This window comes from Bison bison, unplaced genomic scaffold (assembly GCF_000754665.1).
Source record: "Bison bison bison isolate TAMUID 2011002044 unplaced genomic scaffold, Bison_UMD1.0 scf7180017864309, whole genome shotgun sequence".
NCBI lineage: Eukaryota > Metazoa > Chordata > Mammalia > Artiodactyla > Bovidae > Bison > Bison bison.
Genome location: NW_011494881.1, coordinates 6,499,114 through 6,519,556, shown reverse-complemented (window position 1 = coordinate 6,519,556; position 20,443 = coordinate 6,499,114). Strand labels below are relative to the sequence as shown.

At 35.7% G+C, this 20,443-nt stretch overlaps 1 protein-coding gene across 2 annotated transcripts in view; it reads left to right on the top strand.

The window, feature by feature from the left end:
• The window catches only part of MICU1 (mitochondrial calcium uptake 1), a 215,993-nt gene that overhangs the window by 117,949 nt on the left and 77,601 nt on the right, over positions 1-20,443 (top strand). For both annotated transcript variants that reach the window (XM_010852263.1, XM_010852261.1), the window contains 2 exons: positions 5,848-5,930; positions 10,260-10,457. In XM_010852263.1, the coding sequence (XP_010850565.1) occupies positions 5,848-5,930; positions 10,260-10,457 (281 nt within the window). The remainder of the gene's footprint in view (positions 1-5,847; positions 5,931-10,259; positions 10,458-20,443) is intronic.

Genomic DNA, 20,443 nt, shown 5'->3' with positions numbered 1-20,443 from the left:
AATAACTATTTCTTGACTTTGTCCTTAGATTTTATGATTCTTGAAGTCTTTGTTTTTCAAATATTTGCAGTCCGTTTGCTAGCTATCGTGTTGGCCTGGCACGCAACATGAAACCTAATATTACAAAATGCTGAAAAGGCTAATAGATTATCAAAGAGAGCCTGTGAAATAGTTACTAACAGACATCAGAGCAGACTTAGAAAGCAAGTATGTCACTGAAAAGGAAATTGATCTGCTCTTGCTTACGTATGTTTTTTAAAAATTCTTAGGATATTTTCACTTTATGTAGTGTCCTTTGGAAGCTAAATTATCTCAGGGAAATACTACAATACAACTACAGTGCTTCCAATCTATGTTAAAAAAAAAAAAAAAACAACGGCAGAAAGATTCTTCCAGACTGCACCTAGCCGTCATACCTTGAAGAATTCAGGAGAATTGAGAGAGGGCAACTTTTTTGAAATCTAATCTTGCAGGTTTTTCTACTCCTTTGCTCTAGCCTAATGTGGAAAAGCAAAACATTATGCCCTCATATAAGAAAAATGTTATTAGTCTGCAGAGAAGTCCTACTGTTATTAGAAAGGATAAGTCATTCCAAAATTAACCATTTTAGAATATTGCATTTATGGGAGCCTTTGGTCACCTAAAGTACCCCAGAGAAGGCTATTACAAAATAACCTTGACGTTCTGGAAAGAGGTTCTGAGAAACCTTTAGTAGAGACATGACGCTATGTTCTTATGTATTCAGAGGGACATCATAAAGGTGAGAAGCAGTTATATTTTGTATTTCTCTCAAAAATTAGATCAGGACAGTTTGTAAGAGCTACAAAGAATTAGATTTGAGCTCTACACGAGAAGGTGGTGGTGAGTGTGTGCTCAGTCGTATCCACCTCTTAGCAACTCTGTGGACAGTAGCCCGCCAAGCCCCTATGTCCATTGGATTCTCCGGCAAGAATACTGGAGTGGGTTGCCATTTCCTCCTCCAGGGGATCTTCTTGACCCAGGGATCAAACCCTGTGTCTCCTTGCATTGACAGGGGAATTCTTTATCACTGAACAACCTGGGAAGCCCATTCTGCATGAGAAAAAAAGTTCAATTAATATGGCCATTGCTGGCCAGCAATGGTTAGATATTGCAAGCGGTGACCTCCCTCAGAAATAATCAGAGGCTATATGATCATCCTTACAAATTCAGTAGGCAGGTTCATCACTGAATGGAGGTTCATCATACTATATACAGTTTTTTCTCTTCACTCAGAGTTCTCTGATATTGTGTATTAATTACCTCATTTGTCCTATGCATCATTTTATAACAGGAATAATAAGGTGGGAATTTTGTGGTAGGAGAACCAAGCTAACAGAAAATAAGAAACTTGTTTAGAATCTAACCTATTCAGTTTTTTTTGTTCATCCCATCAGTACTACCAAAAAAGAATTTAAGGCATAATAACTCATTAGATTGGAAAAATCAGAATTAGAACCCAAGTCTTTTGCATTTTCTATTAAAAAAAAGTAAGTGAAACAGTCATGGAATTCTTGAGACACCTAATGTTGTTGCTATCTGATTATTTGACTTACATACATAGAAAAACATGGTTTTTTACTTATTACTAAAACAGTGTAGAAAAATCTACTGTGCTTTGAACAAATCTAGAGTTGTTATTGCTATTGTCATTATTGTCAATAATAGAATGACATAAAAATGTTTTATTCTACGCTAGAACAAGATCTAATGTATCTCCATTTACTTGTAGTAAAAACTATCACGGAATTATAGGTAAAAGATGTAGAGTGATGAACTTTGTGTAGAATCTCACTGTTTTAATCAGTCCCAACATAGGATTGTTTTAGATATTGCTGTGCAGAAAATAGATTGAACCATTAACACAAGGACGGGTGGGGCGAAGCTTCACTGTTCACTGTAGAAGTAGCCTGAAATTCAAAAGAATTCCCCTCTCTCTACCTTTCTATGGCAATAGGTTGTGAATTAATGTAAATTCAAGATACTTTTAGCTTTCCAGAGCAGCTAGATTTAAAAGTTACTCTGAAGTCTACTTTCAAAGGGAGACAAGAGAGTACAAGAAAATTGCCTAGCAGCTTATTCCTGTGTGATCATCCCTGGTGGCTCAGACGGTAAAGTGTCTGCCTACAATGCGGGAGACCTGGGTTCGATCCCTGGTTAGGGAAGATCCTCTGGAGAAGGCAACGGCACCCCCTCCAGTACTCTTGCCTGGAAAATCCCATGGACAGAGGAGCCTGGTAGGCTACAGTCTATGGGGTCACAAAGAGTCGGACACGACTGAGCGACTTCACTTTCACTTTCTTTATTCCTGTGTAGCACGTTTCACTTAAGGCAAGCTGGTTTTTCGCTTGTGTTGAGTGCTTTGATATGATCAGCAAATGAAGATTGAATGACCTGAGAGAACTACTGGAAGGACCTCGGGTGATAGACTGCTAAGGCCTAAATGAGATCAGAACGTGCACGGCTGCTGTCCTGATGTGCTGCATCACTGACCAGGGCACAAGAGCTCAGCCTGAGAGTATCAACGCATATTCCTGAATAAACACTCTTAAAGTCATTCCACATAGAGCAAATACTGTGTTTGAGAGTAAGCCAGGATTAAAAAGATAAAGAAACCTCAAGTAGTACAAGATGTTCTTTGTTTGGTAAAAGTGAATTTAACCTTAGCTGTAGGAGACCATATAAGTATGAGTTGCCAGAAGAACTCATTCAGTCATTTAAATGCCTGTGCGTATGCCATCACAGAACTTGTAAGATAGTAGGAATAGAAGCTCATAATAAACCTAAAAATTTAAAAACTCTGCGTTCTCTCTGTAATCAGTGAAGACAGGAAATGAGAATGCTGCTGTGATTCATGAATAGCAACCCTTTGAGTGCCTCTGGCCAAATCTTCCCCTATTTGTATTCATTTTGAACCACATTTCTCTTGGTGGTGTGATACCACTTGTCACTGCTTCCTCTCTTTTTACTTTCACCTTAAATATTAGCTTCCAACTACTTTCTATCCTTTCTGTACACTTCTCCTCAATCTTCAGTTCTTCTTGGACATCTTCATTTCAGGTCTTTGAAGCTAACCGGGTGGCTCAGTGGTATAGAATCTGCCTGCAATGCAGGAGGTGTGTGTTTGATCCTTGGATTGGGAAGATCCCCTGGAGGAGGGCATGGCAACCCACTCCATTATTCTTGCCAGGATAATCCCATGGATGAAGGAGCCTGATGGGCTACAGTCCATAAGGATCACAAAGAATCAGACACAACTGAGCATGCATATGTAGGTGTGTATCTGTTTATGCTAATGTGACTACTAGCTTTAAGCTCTCTCTTCTAAGCTTTAGACCCATATTTCCAGCTTTAGACCCATATTTCCAGCTTTAGACCCATATTTCCAGCTATCTCCTAAACATTTTCATCAGAATATGCTGTGGACTCCTTGAATTCAGCAGATCTTGTCTGAAATCATTTTTTCCTCAAAACTTTTACATTGTCTTTTTCTCTTTAATGATATGTAAGCTACCTGGTAGCCTAAGCCAGTCATGCTGTCAGCCTTTTTTACTCTCAGTTCATCACAGCTAATTAATCATTAAGTTATATACTTTCTGCCTCCTTATTTCAAATTTGTTTTCTTCTCTCCACGACCACTGCCTCAGTTCACATTTTCAAGTTTCAGGAGCTTTAATGATGTTCTCTGAGACTGAATTTTGTTTTCCAGTACATTCTTCATACTGTAGCCAGAGAAGTTCTTTTTAAATGCCTGTGTGATTGTGGCATTCCCCTACTTAAAACTTTCAGTGGCCTCACATTGTCTGCAGTTGTTAAACTTTCAAGTATCTACAAGGATTAGGTGAATAATGTATGTGAGTGAAGTGAGCTAAGCTTGTGAGACAACAGGGAAGAACAGAATTTATATTCAGAATTTTTAAAAAACATGACAAACCCATTACAGAATCTGATGTTACCTATGCCTGCGATTGCAACTAAGCTTAAACTACTGAGCGTTGCACATGCAATGTTTCTTTGATATTAGGAATGTCCTTTAGATGAAACTTGAAACTCTAAGCTATTTCAGAGACTGACATAACCAGTGAGTCATGTTTTGTTGTTTTGTTTCTAAGTTAGAGCATACCAGAATGAAGAGTATGTGTTTATTATTATAAGAACCACAATTTTCATATTGGAGGCTGTGGAACATAATGAATAGTTTATGGGTTTGAAGTCATTGTTGACCTCAGTCACTTACCAGTTCTGTTTGTTGCCTATTAGCTGTGTGATTTGAGCGAGTCATTTAGTGGCTTGGAGCCCCAACATCCTACTCTGTTTAAAAAAAAAAATTAAGAAAGAAATAATTTTAGGATTAAGAGTACAAAATTAGAAAACAGCTTAAAATTATCCAGTTCAGTGCTTGGCGCATAGTAACTCTTCAGTAAAAGATAGCATCCAGACAAATGGGAATAATTTAAGAAGTGACAATAAATATACAAAAATCTAATCCCCACCCCCCTGCCCTGCATCCTTCTCAGCAATCATACTGGTGGCCTAAGAAAAGCAAACCTGTTGGAAGCCATTATCAAGTGAAACAGGCGGATGGAAACTGAGAAGCATACGATTCATCCAGGCAACTAAAAACCAGGAGCTTACCCACCTGGTAGGCTCGCTAGCTGAAAATGGAATTTAAGCTTAGAAAGTGTGGATACTGACAAATTAATGAGCAAGACAGGAATATGAACTGTGTACAGTAATGCATAATATACTAAGCCCTTGTTTACTTTTTTGTCTATGTATTTTCTTTAATTTTTTTAACTAAAAGTGATGTTAACTGAAAATTTATATATAGGAAATTTTACTTTTATTTTCTATAGCTATATAAATTTGAAGCACCAAAGGAAGTAAGTGACTTAGTTTTCTTTTTTTTTGGCCATGCCACACAGCTTGTGGGATCTTAGTTCCCCAACCAGGGATTGAGCCTGGGCGCCACCAAGTCCCTAGTTTTCTTTACTAGAATATTTAGCATGGTAAGGAAGGAGAGGAGCGCTGTTGAATTTATATTTTATCCTAATGTTCAAATATAATAATTGTATTTTGATTGATCTGGGACATTAAAGAAGTCTTGAAACACTTTCACCATTCACTTAAGGGAAAAAAATATACTGTCTTCTGAAGCTTTGCATTTTTCATTTTGATTTTTAAACATTTAAGTATACTTTACTCAGTAATTTATGTATCAAGCTGATACAATTAAAATAGGGGGCTGGGTCGCTGACCGTGTGCTTTTCTGCCTTACCACAGAGCTGTAGTGACACTGAGGAGAATGGTATCGATAAAGTGTCAGTAATAACCTGTTGGCAGAGTGATATCCACTGAACTCCTGATTGTACTTACAACAGAGAGACTAGAAAGAACAAGGTAGAACGCTAGCTTGTTTTAAAAAGGCAAGACAAAGATAGTTTCAGCTTCTTACTTTGCAGCAGTATATCTCACTCCAAATAGACTTTCATGCCCAGATAAATAACACTGTATTTAAATAACAGAACAACATTAATGTTATTCAATTAAAAGAAGATGGTTTCTAAGAAAGCAAAGTATTTAAGAGAGTGTTGAAACACGAAGATAGATAAGTACTATCTTTACTGGCCGTGGTAAAATTCTCTTGGTTTTAAGAACTGTTGTAAAAGGTTAATCAAGATAAATGTGGTGGCATTCTTTGACTTGAAGTTACATTTTAATGTTTAACCATCCTTTTTTCTTAAAAAGCAGTGATTTTATTTTTGGTCAATACCTTCTAAATATTTTTCTCTTCTTCCCTCCTGCCATTCCTTCCTTCCTAACTTACAGCTCCTCAGAGAAATTTTGAAATTGCCTTCAAGATGTTTGACTTGAATGGAGATGGAGAAGTAGACATGGAAGAGTTTGAACAGGCAAGTTTCCTGGAAATTTCCTTTAAATACATTAATGTTTAACACATTTTCATGTGCCTTGGAGTTACTTTGGCCTTGATAGTACATTCTGATGCTATCCAATTTTTGAAGTACCTAAAGTATCATTTTTCAGAATTATCTCCACTTACAATAGGTGAGGGGGTTTTGTTTGTTTTTACTCTAAATGTAAGGAATTATTTCGGCATATGATTCAGGTCAAGGTTGCTCTAATTCCCCAACATGAATTAGACTCTAATGTTGAGAGGCTAAGTATGGCTATTCAATCATATATTCAGTCAGTATTTATTAAATAGCTTCTTTGTGCCAGGAAGTTCCAGAATACAAGGATGTATGACGTATGTTCTGAAAGGATTTCTATGAGGGAAGGAAAAATGATACCATACCTTTTACTGTACCAGGTCCTAGCCATAAATGTATGTGCTGTGTTGTGCTTAGTCGCTCAGTTGTGTCTGATTCTTTGCAACACCATGGACTGTAGCCCACCAGGCTCTTCTTTTCATGGGATTCCCCAGGCAAGAATACTGGAGTGGGTAGCCATTCCCTTCTCCAGGCGATATCTTCCTGACCCAGAGATTGAACTTGGGTCTCCTGCATTGCAGGCAGATTTTTTACCATCAGAGCCACCAGGGAAGGCCATAAATGTATATAGTTTCTTCTGAATTCTAGGAAGAGATTACATTTCCATCAAAATTCTGTCCTTAGAGGATCATTATTATGATTAATAGAAGTGCTTTCAAAACAGGAAAAAATATATATGTGCAAGAAAGTGCTTTTGTAGTCAAAATGAGTAAAGGGGCAAAAAGGAAGTAGGAAAAAGTATCAGGTATAGTGTATCTTTAAGTAAGAACTACACAGAGACAAATATTTCAAAATACCTATAGATATTTATTCAATTTGCAAGCTATGTCCATCCAATACCTTCAGTTTTCTGTATTTCTGCACTTTAGTGATATTACTGGGTGGCATCAAATGATTTTAAATAGAACTTATTTTGGTATTTTAAATTTTACTTTATACAGAACTATTTTACTTTATACCGAACTATTTTATTTTTATTGAGATATAGTTAACTTATTGTATTAGTTTTAGGTGTGTGATGTAATGATTTGACCTATATATATATTTTTTTTTTTGCAATGTTACCACAATAAGCACACAGTTATAATTTTTTTCTTGTGATGAGAACTTTTAAGATCTACTCTCTTAGCAACTTTTAAATATACAGTTTTGTTTTGTTAACTATCGTCTCCATGCTTACATCCCCAAGGCTTGTTTATCTTATAACTAGAAGTTTATACCTTTAGACCACCTTCATTCCTTTTGCCCACCCTTAACCCCTCACTTCTGGCAACCAGTGATCTGTTCTCTATGAGTTCAGCTATTTTTTGGATTCCACATATAAGTGAAATCATATAGTATTAGCCTTTCTCTGTCTGACACTTTATTTAGCACTTTATTTATTTAGTGTTTATCCATGTTGTCACAAATGGCAAAATTCCCTTCTTTTATTATGTCTCAATAACATTCCCTTGTGTGTATGTGCGTGTGTGTGTGTGTGTGATATTTTCTGTATCCTTCATCTGCCAGTGGGACACTTAGGTTTCCATGTCCTGGCTATTGTAAATAATAATGCAGTGAATTTGGTGGGGAGCTGAAGATATCTGTTGGACACAGTGATTTGATTTCCCTTGGATAAATACTCAGAAGTGGAGTTGCTGAATATGGCAGTTCCGGTCTTACTGTTTTGAGAAACTTTCATGCTGTTTTCCATAGTGGCTACACCAGTTTACATTCCCACCAGTAGTGCATGAGAGTTCCCTTTTCTCCACATCCTCACCAATATTTTTGCCATTGCTGTTGAGCTGAATGACTTGTAGCAATCACTTCACCATTCTGTTCACCTGACAGAGAAGAGAATATAAATTTCGTCTAATATGATCCCCTGATAACTGGATGTGTTAAACTGATGCAACTTGTAATATTGATCACAAGAAATTTTGATGTAAAAACTCTTTAGAAAAAGAAAAGTAATTATAAGGTGACTCAGAGATGAATAGCTCTTATTAGAAGTTTCTCAGCTTCATCTTTCTGTGTTTTACATTTTTGGGCAATATGATAATTCATTAGGTTGAAAATGCACTAAGTTTTCAATCATTCAAACTTCGCTTTAATTTCTAGCTAAATAGGTATTTTCTTGACAGAATGTTTGTCGAGCTTATTTTAAAAAGTTAAACAGCCCAATATGAAGACACACACATTTCATCATTATGTGTCTTCCAAGTGAAGGTGACATGAGGCAGACTAATACCTAATGTGACTCTTTCATTCATCGTTTTTCAAAAGTCACTTTCATCATGCATAAACATAAATTACTAAAAAGCATTACTCAGACTTCCCTCGTGGTCCAGTGGTTAGAGCTGTGCACTCCCACCACAGGAGGAATGGGTTCAATCCCTGGTCCTAAGGGGTCAGAGAAGATCCCACATGCTGTGTAGTATAGACAAAATAAGTAAATAATAAAAAATAAAATAAAAAGCATTCCTCTGCTCTAAATAAAGTATGAGTTTTCTCTGATCTTTCTTCCACATGGATCCTTTTCCTTAACCCATTTCATAACAGATCATAAAATAGAACTAACCTAGCCCAAAGATTTTTTTTAAAAAACTCATATAACTGTCAGGGCTACATTCACCCAGGCCATGACAGAAATTTCTTTAGTATTAAAATATGAGAAATAATACCTGTCAGCTGTGAGACAGAGAAAGGGGATGAAATTTTCACACAGACTGTCAGCACCACATTTTTGAAGCTAACATACAGTTTCCACCATAGAAAGTATATAAGCTACAATATTATAGCACAGGCAAAATTTAAATCATGACAGGTCCTGACAGGGGTACTCAGTGTTGATTCACTGCTACTAAAAAATTCTTCAGTTCTCACAGTTAGGCAGAGAAAATGAATTGTGTATTGCCTTCAAATATAAGCAGCACTGCACTGATTATCCTATATTTCAATTTGAAGTCTAAAAATCCTCAACGTAAATAATTTGAAAATCCATCTTTCAAATCTCCATGTGCGTGAAAAACAAACGTCAAACAGTCTTATTCACTTGATAAAACATGAACCCAGAAAAAAATCATAGTCAGAAGCATTTATGATATTAACTTATAGTTATAAGGAAACTTAGAGACAGTGTCCTCTAAGCAGGAACTTTTCCAGTGAGAAAACTAAGGCCCAAAGAAGTTATATGACCTATATAAATTGTGCTTGTAGACCCCATGTTTCCTGATTCCTCATCTCATGTCTTTGCATTATACTACTGTTACCTTTTAGAGCCAGGGACTATTCAGTTGGGTTAAGTAAGTCTTTTGTATGGTCATAGGTAATAAATAAAATAAAGACATTTAAATAAGTAAATCCATTGTTACAAATCTTTAAGTTTTTAAATATTATACTTTTCTAATTTAGCAATTTAAAACTCATTATTCACAAGGCTATATATATTATTTATCTATTATAATATAACTTTATCTGTCTTTACGTATCACAATTTTATTCTGAATAGTTGTTTTTATTAGCTTGTAAAGAGGTAGAAAAGACTACAGGAACCAGCCGGGGGAAAAAATGCTTAGCAATCATAGACTTGCATCAAAAAGCTCATTTTGTATATCAATAGTTAGGTTATGGTTGCTAGCCCCCAAAATTATTCTTTCTCAAAATCTCATTTAAAATTTCTCAAAGATTAAACTAATTCCCTATCTTCTCTTGGAGAATTGCTCCGTACCAACTTTATATTTCGCATTATCATTCTAGTTAATGTGTTACCTCTCTTAGATATCAAGTATTTGCCTTTAGCTGTACTGCCTCTCATCACAACTGGAGAGTCAGTAGTAGAAGTGTGAAATTTTTAAAAGTCTCCTGAGATATGGAAGGTATTACTGTGAGGTTGATGATTATTTTAGTGTTGTGTGTGAGGTTTTGAGCCTAAAACAAATGCATACTTTTTTCTCAAGAGAGATTTTTAAGAGTATCCCAATTATAAAGGTGTCAGGCATGTGTGTTACCAGCTCTATTACTTGCTGGCTACTTGACTCCAAGCAAGTTACTTAACAGCATACCTCAAATTCCTCGTCTGTAAAATGAGGATAATCATTGGACTTATCTCACAGGATTGTTGTGAGCATTAAAAGAGAGAATTGTAGCACAGTGTAGGCAGATAGTAACTAGTTGATTGTTATTACCCTTACTTTTCTACATTTTCTACCTTGTAATATTTTTCTGGACTGGGGTTTGCTTCTCCATTAGGTTCAGAGCATTATTCGCTCCCAAACCAGCATGGGAATGCGTCACAGAGATCGTTCTACAACTGGTAACACCCTCAAGTCTGGCTTGTGTTCAGCCCTCACAACCTACTTTTTTGGAGCTGATCTTAAGGGGAAGCTGACAATCAAAAACTTCCTTGAATTTCAGCGTAAACTGCAGCACGATGTTCTGAAGCTGGAGGTAGGTATTTCTTGCACTTCAGGACGCTGTCCATCATGTACCCACGAGGAGCCTCTGGGCTGGGAGGGGCCTGCACTATAGGTGTTCTTTTTATCTTCCTCTAACCATGAGAACTGATTGGTTTGAACCTTATCAGTGATCTGCAGCCTGACAGCAAGTAGGAAATAATATGATTCTAGGACTGAAAGCCCAAGAAGTCTAAATTGAAAATCTTAGTTGTCTCTGGATGCTCAGCTTGAGGAAACAGAAATTCAGGACTCACAGCAGTTCTCAACCTGAGCATGTATGCTTATTGTGTAAAAGGCACCAGGGGATGAAAGCAGGGAGGATAATAAGGAGCTCTTTCTATGAAAGTTTACAAAGGTAATAACAGCTGGAAACACAAAAGGTCAGAAATAAAGATACATGTACTCAGAGTTACAAAGGTGTCACGCTGGGTTTGAGGATTTACTTTTGCACTTAAAGTTTAGACTGTCATGGTATTCAGTTCCTGGACACAACTCTGTAAGAGTTTATTACCTTTTTCTGTGCCTATATTTGTTGAATTAAGTACTTTTAGATTAGTTGGCTAATGAGACTATTCGGTTCAAAACATGCATTAAATGCCTTTTGTATGCATTTTTGTTTGAGGACAAAAAAATGAAGTCTCTGATTTCCTCAGATTTGAAAAAATTCCCTTATGCTGGTGTTTCTCCACCCCCTTTTTTGGGTTAACATATGCCCTGCTTTTAATGTTATTTGAAATTTTGAAACATTAAATACTGTGACTAAAAACACAAAAAAGTATTGGAGAAAAGTGCTGCTTTGTTTTTAAACTCTGAATATTACTTCTCTATCTGCTCTCCCATCTTTCCCCCGAGATTCTAATATACTACTCCCACCTCTTCCACCCACTTACCTCAGTTGAGACAGTTTAAAAAATCCTAACTGAATTCCTATTATTGATCAGAACAGTATTTAATATTCATTCTCTAGAAGAGAAGCAGAAGAATAGATCATACTAAAAATCAGATCTAACTTTAGAATGTGCTTTCACACTGTTTTTTTGGAAATAGAATAATTAATATTTAAGGAATGTACCTTAAAATAACAAAGTAATGGTTCTCCGCGATTCAGCCTCCTTCAAGAGTCTCTTGTAGCCCCTGTAATACTTGGTAAGTATTTATTTATTTTATATATAGTGCAGGGGGCACAAAACTTTACCTCTATCCTCCTGGGGTCTCCACCTGGGCCTGAGTCTTAAATTAATGTAAGACAGATTAACAAGAGAAAAGTATACAGATTTTTACACATACATGAGAATCCCTGTAAAAAAAATGAAGACCCAAAGAAGTGGCTCAGGCTAAATGTTTATATACTAAGTTGAGCAGAGAGAAGCAACTTAGCTTTATGAAGTTTGCATTCTTATCACCAGAAAAAGGGAGTCAAAGTCAAGAGATATCTGTACAAACAGATTTTGTTAAAATAATTCTTATCTTCCTTTAGTCCCCCATATGTTTTAGTTACTTATCCACAGTTGCCTTTCTTTGTTTCCTGCTGGTGTAAGGAGGACATTTTTCACATGGGAGTTTTACATCCTGCTTTCAGGAACCCAACTGTTTTTGTGTAAGAGTTCCTATGTACTAGGATTCTAGACATATGCCTTGGCCCCTTGTATGCATACCTGAAATGGTCTTCTTTGGAAACATTATAACATAATTTGGGGATGCGAAATTATTTAACTTATTAATTATATAATCACAACTTAGCATGGAGTATACATCCATAAAATATAGTTAGAAGATAAAGCACAAGTCAGAATGGCAGTTTTAACAAACTTTAAACAACAGTACAGGGTCATCAGAATATGGAGTAGATGCCGGCTTTACCACAGTCTAGCCTGACACTCATTCTTGGACACATGACAGAGTCTCAAGAGACAGAGCATGGACCTTGTCTTTTATCCTGAGATGCTGGAGAGCTTAAAGCCCATTAACGTACCATGTAGATTGCCAATGAAATGGAATCTTATAAAGCAGATTAGGGATTAGGGATTTCATACATGTGTACCCGCATGTAGACTACACCCAAATGCTGAAGAAAAGAGATCTAAAAGACAGTTATATCTAAAATATTTACTCCAGAAAGCTGTCTTCTATTTGACACTGACTTGGATTATCTGTAGTCTTTGGGCCAAGACATACCAAAACTGTTTCTGTTTGACAATCCATAATCCCTCATGTAAGGGAAAAAACAGACTTTTGTAAAAGAACCCAGCCTACCACATAATAAAAATCCTATTTATTACATAAAAATGTTTCCTAATCTTAAGTCCATTCTTTCCATTTAATGGCACAAGATCAGTGAATGAATAACCCCCATATTTAAAATTTCATGGATCAGTGCTGTGTCTTCCTAACTAGATGTATATCTTTGAAGAGGTATGAATAGCAGAAAGAGCAAAGGTTCTGGTATACTCATAATGAGACCTTGGTTAAAATTTTATTTCTACCACTTACTGGCTGTCTGTGATGAGTTATTTATTCTCTCAAAGCCTAGATTCTCCTTGGTACAACATAGTGGTGGTTAAGTGAGATGGTGTTTCTTATCGGCTGAATTGTGTCCATCCCTCCCCACCCCTACACCAGAGTTTCTGTATTGAATCCCCAAACCCAATTTGGAGAGATCCAACCAGTCCATTCTGAAGGAGATCAGCCCTGGGATTTCTTTGGAAGGAATGATGCTAAAGCTGAGACTCCAGTACTTTGGCCACCTCATGCGAAGAGTTGACTCATTGGAAAAGACTCTGATGCTGGGAGGGATTGGGGGCAGGAGGAGAAGGGGACGCCAGAGGATGAGATGGCTGGATGGCATCACTGACTCAATGGACGTGAGTTTGGGTGAACTCCGGGAGTTTGTGATGGACAGGGAGGCCTGGCGTGCTGCGATTCATGGGGTCGCAAAGAGTCAGACATGACTGAGCGACTGATCTGATCTGATCTATCTGATGATTAAGTTAAAATGAGGCTATTAAGGTGAGCCTTAATCCTGTCTTACTGGTAACCTTGTAAGGATGGAAATTTGGAAAGAGACACAGACACACCAGGGGTGAACTTACACAGAGGGACAACTGTGTAAAGAGACAGCAAGAGGACAGTCAACTGAAACTAAGGAGAGAGGCTTCAGAGGAAAGCAACTCAGCCTATACCTTGATCTTGGACTTCCAGCCTCCAGAACTGTGAAAAAATTAATTTCTGCTGTTTGTCACCCAGTTGGTAGTCTGTTATGGCAGCCCCACTGAACTAACACAGTGATGTGTGCCTGAAACACTTGGCATGTACCATGCCTTTAATAGTTATCCTTCCACCTTCTTTTATATACCCTCTACCCTTCAGTATATCAATTGGCACATAGTAGACACCTAAACAGATCATCCCAGACGAATGACCGAAAATCCTTACTTTCATTTTGAAATAGTTTTCTGATAAAACATCTGGAAAATAGAAGCAAATTTTGTTTTTATGAAACACTTTTAATTTTAGTTTTTGAAGTTTAGATAATTTCTCCCCTCACTGAATATGAAATATAATATCATCACAGCCAAGAGGAAAATAGAAATGATTAACATTATCTTAACTTTCACATGGGTTTTATAAGTTCCATCATTTTATTTATCTCTTACCAGTTTTATTTCATTGCTTACTAATCTTCTTTAAAATTTTAGATCAAGGAGATTTATACCTCCATTTAGTTACTTCTGTCTTTTTCTCACCACAGTAGCTTTGAGAGTGAAGACAACACGATTTATCTGTCAAATTTAATTTCCACACGGGTCAGGGAAGGGAAAAAGTCCATGAACAAAATCTATCGAATGCCTGCTATCAGCCAGACAATGTGTAGATATTACATGCCTTCTTTATTTTAATCATCACCAACCCTATTGGATTTGGTGGTATTATACCCGTGTTACAGCTATAGAAACTGAAACTCGAAAAGATAAAAGTTACAGAGGTAGTAAATGGTACAATCAGGATTCCAACTCAGCCTTTCAGACTAAGCTCTTTTCTGTTCATTATCTGATTGTTATTACTTTTAGTCTGAGATAGGTTTTCTGTACATGACTTATTTGGAGCTCTAAAGAAAAAAATGTTCAGAAATTTAGGAACAGAAAAAAAAATAAATTTCCTGAATATTTATAGTTTCCCTTTTTCAACACCATGTTTTTCCAGTTCCTTTGCCCCTCAAATTGAGTCTTATGACTGAAAAGAAATATACCATTCTTTGTGTTTATAAAATACTATGTAAACTACCTATTTAGTTTCTTTTCATAACAGTCATTGACTTGTTAGATTTTTCGTGTTTTAATGCTCTTAACTCTGGTCATATTTGTTTTTTTATACCCTTTGTCTTTATTTGGGAACTCAGAAAACATGGATTTAAAAGAATGACTTTAGAATGCCCAGTTTTATAAGAAAAGATGAGTTAGTAATGGTGAAATGCCTTTTGTGTTTAAGGCTATTGGGAAAAGCAGTTATAATGACTTGGGATAAAATTATGAACTATTTAATTAAATACTTCACTTTTCATATGCATATAAAAGCCACATATACATGCATTTTAATAAATCATAGTGGCTTAATATCAAAAATGCACAGTTTTTAAAAATATCTCCTTTGAAGTTATTAAAAATTCCATCTAAGTCTACCAAGAACTATTGAGCTGAGTTCCTTGGAGACAGGTGCCAAGTCTAATTTCAGTTAATATATTCATTGATTTCTTGAGGACTGCAGCAAGTAGGATGTCAGTCAAAAATGAAAGGTAATAGAGAACTCTTTGAAAGATTATGATTAATTTTAATTTGGGGGGAGGAGAAAAAGGAGCTGTCATTATGTCAAAGAAAAGTAAAAACTAATTTATACAAGGAAGAAGGCAACTTCAGAATACACAAGAGGCAAACTGAAAGAGTATCATCTAACAGATTTCCAATTTGTAACATCTTTTTATAAGTTTTGGGGTTCACATGCTTATTGCATTACCAACCAGATTATCACATTTTAAAATGGAATGAGTATCAGTTATCTGAAGGCAAATTATGTATAATTCAAAGGGTAACAATGACTGTCTCATATTCCCAGTCTTCAAGAAAAAAAATATTGGTGTTAACTAGATTTGTTCAATCAGAAAGAAAGATAACAAGGTGACATAAAAATCTATGCTAATTATTCTCATCTGCCATTAAGAGTAGAACAAAAAAATGAGGGTTAATTTAATTTAAATTGTAAGGAACTTAATATTAAAGAATTCCAGAATCACCTACCCTTTACATCATCAAGCTGACATCCTTGTACTCATCTCTTTAAAGCACTAAAGTAGAATTAAATCTTTCTTGCCTCAGTGGAAGACCATATTAAAAGACAAACCTCAGCTCTTTTCTTGGCCAAAAGATTGTTGGAAAGGAGACCAGAAGGCAACCAAACATTTTCCGGAACTAGAACACTCTTGGCAAAGCAAATTTCTTTTTATCTTAATAGTCTGTTTTGGGCTTTTTTCCTCCTGGGAAACTGATTCTTATTATGTAAACTTAAAAATGAGAATTGACTTTGATTTAACTAAATCTAAGAAACAAAATGAGGTATGTTTGTTGGTTTTTTTCTTCTTTTTTTTAGTTTTATTCTTCTATTTTTGCCTCTACAAAGCAGAATGTAGATAGTAATAAATCTACTGTTTCTTATTTCATCCTTAGATGTTGTCAACTTGAATTTTCCAAAAATCATTAAAAGAGTTATTAGAGAGTACTTGATTCTTTTACAGATTTGTAACTTTAGGGAACGAAGTGTATGTTTAAAGGCTTAAAAAACAAAGGAACAAAAAAAACCTTTAACCTTGTTATTAAGATAACAGTCCGCACTATAAAAAATCTAGTTATATTTGGTTATGATAATAAAATTTTTTACCAGTTTATCTTTTGTAAAAAATTTGAAGTTTATAGCCAGCATAAACTGCTTTATGCTTATAAAACTCTGTTGAGAAAAGGCCTTTAGCAAGCATTATTTCCCCAAGTGTTTAAAAAAAAAGGAATCTATTCTTTCACCATATAAAATACTTTTATTTCATGCTTTTTTGTTTATTTTTATGCTTTACTTTACTTATTTTTAATATCTAGATACCTACCAATCCTATAAGAATTAACAAATTGGGTAGGTAACATGAAATAATCATTACTTTAAAATATAGATCCAGGATAGATCACATCCTGGGCCATAAATCTAGCCTTGGTAAATTCAAAAAAATTGAAATCCTCTCAAGCATCTTTTCTGATCACAATGTGATAAGATTATATGTCAACTACAGGGAAAAAACTATTAAAAATACAAATATATGGAGGCTAAACAACACACATCTGAATAACCAACAAATCACAGAAGAAATCAAAATATGCATAGAAATGAATGAAAATGAAAACACAACAACCAAAAACCTATGGGATTCGGTAAAAGCAGTGCTAAGGGGAAGGGTCATAGCAATACAAGCCTACCTCAAGAAACAGGAGAGAAATCACATAAATAACCTAACTCTACGCCTAAAGCAATTGGAAAAGGAAGAAATGAAAAACCCCAGGGTGAGTAGAAGGAAAGAAATCTCAAAAATTAGGGCAGAAATAAATGCAAAAGAAACAAAAGAGACCGTAGCAAAAATCAACAAAGCTAACAGCTGGTTCTTTGAGAAAATAAATAAAATAGACACAGCATTAGCCAGACTCATCAAGAAACAAAGGGAGAAGAATCAAATCAACAAAATTAGAAATGAAAATGGGGAAATCATAACAGACAACACAGAAATACGAAGGATCATAAGAGACTACTATCAGCAACTATATACCAATAAAGTGGACAACTTGGAAGAAATGGACAAATTCTTAGAAAAGTATAACTTTCCAAAACTGAACCAGGAAGAAATAAAATCTTAACAGACCCATCACAAACACAGAAATCAAAACCATAATCAGAAATCTTCCAATAAACAAAACCCAGGACCAGATGGCTTCACAGCTGAATTCTACCAAAAATTTAGAGAAGAGCTAACACCTATCCTACTCAAACTCTTCCAGAAAATTGCAGAGGAAGGTAAACTTCCAAACTCATTCTGAGGCCACCATCACCCTAATACCAAAACCAGACAAAGATGACACAAAAAGAGAAAACTACAGGCCAATATCACTGATGAACATAGATGCAAAAATCCTTAACAAAATTCTTGCAAACAGAATCCAACAACATATTAAAAAGATCATACATCATGACGAAGTGGGCTTTATCCCAGGGATGCAAGGATTCTTCAGTATTCACAAATCAATCAATGTGATACACCACATTAACAAATTAAAAGATAAAAACCATATGATTATCTCAATAGATGCTGAGAAAGCCTTTGACAAAATTCAACATCCATTTATGATAAAAACCCTCCAGAAAGCAGGTATAGGAGGAACATACCTCAACATAATAAAAGCCATATATGATAAACCCACAACAAACATTATCCTCAGTGGTGAAAAATTGAAAGCATTTCCCCTAAAGTCAGGAATAAGACAAGGATGCCCACTCTCACCACTACTATTCAACATAGTTTTGGAAGTTTTGGCCACAGCAATCAGAGCAGAAAAATAAAAGGAATCCAAATTGGAAAAGAAGAAGTAAAACTCTCACTGTTTGCAGATGACATGATCCTCTACATAGAAAATCCTAAATACTCCACCAGAAAATGACTAGAGCAAATCAATGAATACAGTAAAGTTGCAGGATATAAAATTAACATGCAGAAATCCCTTGCATTCCTATGAGAAAACAGAGAAATTAAGGAAACAATTCCATTCACCATTGCAACGAAAAGAATAAAATACTTAGGAATAAATCTACCTAAAGAAACAAAAGACCTATATATAGAAAACTATAAAACACTGATGAAAGAAATCAGAGATGACACAAATAGATGAAGAAATGTACCATATTCATGGATCGGAAGAATCAATATAGTGAAAATGAGTATACTACCCAAAGCAATCTATAGATTCAACGCAATCCCTATCAAGCTACAAATGGTATTTTTCAGAGAATTAAAACAAATAATTTCACAATTTGTATGGAATTACAAAAAACCTTGAATAGCCAAAGCAATCTTGAGAAAGAAGAATGGAACTGGAGGAATCAACCTGCCTGACTTCAGGCTCTACTACAAAGCCACAGTCATCAAGACAGTATGGTACTGGCACAAAGACAGAAATAGATCAGTGGAACAAAATAGAAAGCCCAGAGATAAATCCACGCACATCCAGGACATGGAAGCAACCTAGATGTTAATTGGCAGACAAATGGATAAGAAAGCTGTGGTACATATACATAATTGAATATTACTCAGCTATTAAAAAGAATACATTTGAATCAGTTCTGATGTGGTGAGTGAAACTGGAGCCTATTATACAGAGCGAAGTAAGTCAGAAAGAAAAATACCAATATAGTATATTAACACATGTATATGGAATTTAGAAAGATGGTAACGATGACCCTATATGCGAGACAGCAAAAGAGACACAGATGTAAAGAACAGACTGTTGAACTCTGTGGGAGAAGGCAAGAGTGGGATGATTTGAGAGAATAGCATTGAAACATGTATAATATCATGTGAACTAGATCACCAGTCCAGGTTCAATGGGATGGGGAGGGAGGTGGGAGGGAGGATCAGGATAGGGAACACATCCTGAATGTATGGCAAAAACCACCACAATATTGTAAAGTAATTAGCCTCCAATTAAAATTTTTAAAATAGAAATGTATAAAAATGATAGAATAAAAATTTAAGGGCCCACAATAATTCTTTATAAGTCAGTCACTCATGACTTGATGTCAACACTTTTTAAAGCTCATTCTGTCTTCTTTCTGTAGCATATTGTGAGGTAGGTCCAAAGTCTTGCACTGATGAAACCAAGTTAACTCTCAGGGTAAGTTAGTTTAATAAGAAAATAAGTAAAACCTAAAGCCAAACGCTGATTTAGTTTCTTGCAATTCCCTTTACACCCTATAGCTCAAGTTTGCTGTCATTTGCTGCTTGTAGGTAGAATCAGATGGAAAGTCTATCCATGGTAGAATGTCTATGGTGATACAAAGTTCCTTTAATGTAAATGTAACCTGAATTAATTATTCTATAAAAATTACATAAAAGAGTGCTTATTGTTTCATATTTTTTGGAGAATGAAAGGAAAGTTTGAAACTTTGGTGCTTAAACATATATGATCTAGGCATTATTTTTTAAAGATATTAATTAGTATTTCTGAATCTGACATTTCAGATTGATCATTAAAGTGCAGAAAACTTAGAGATTAATTTTTTTTAATTTGCAGATAGCATTGTAATTCCAAAGTCAATATGTTAGTGATACCTCTTATCATACTTGGCAATCACCAGGATCTTCTTGTCATCACATATCTTTAATTCACATTCTAAGTTAACTAAACTGGCCACAAGAAAAAAAGGGCCTCATAAATCATGAAAATTTGATTTTTCTCTGGTGGAAATTTTTCCTCACTCTTATCATTCAAATAGTCTTATTAACCATTTTTTTTAGTAGAACACAGACACTTCTCAATTTATGAATGAGCTGTGTACCAGTGTGTTAAAAGTTCATAGGTCAACTCTTTGGAAATCAGAATGCAGTGATAATTTCTTTAGTCTTACACACAGATCAGATCAGATCAGATCAGTCGCTCAGTCGTGTCTGACTCTTTGCAACCCCATGAATCGCAGCACACCAGGCCTCCCTGTCCATCACCAACTCCCGGAGTTCACTGAGACTCACGTCCATTGAGTCAGCAAGCCATCCAGCCATCTCATCCTCTGTCGTCCCCTTCTCCTCCTGCCCCCAATCCCTCCCAGCATCAGAGTCTTTTCCAATGAGTCAACTCTTCGCATGAGGTGACCAAAGTACTGGAGTCTCAGCATTAGCATCATTCCTTC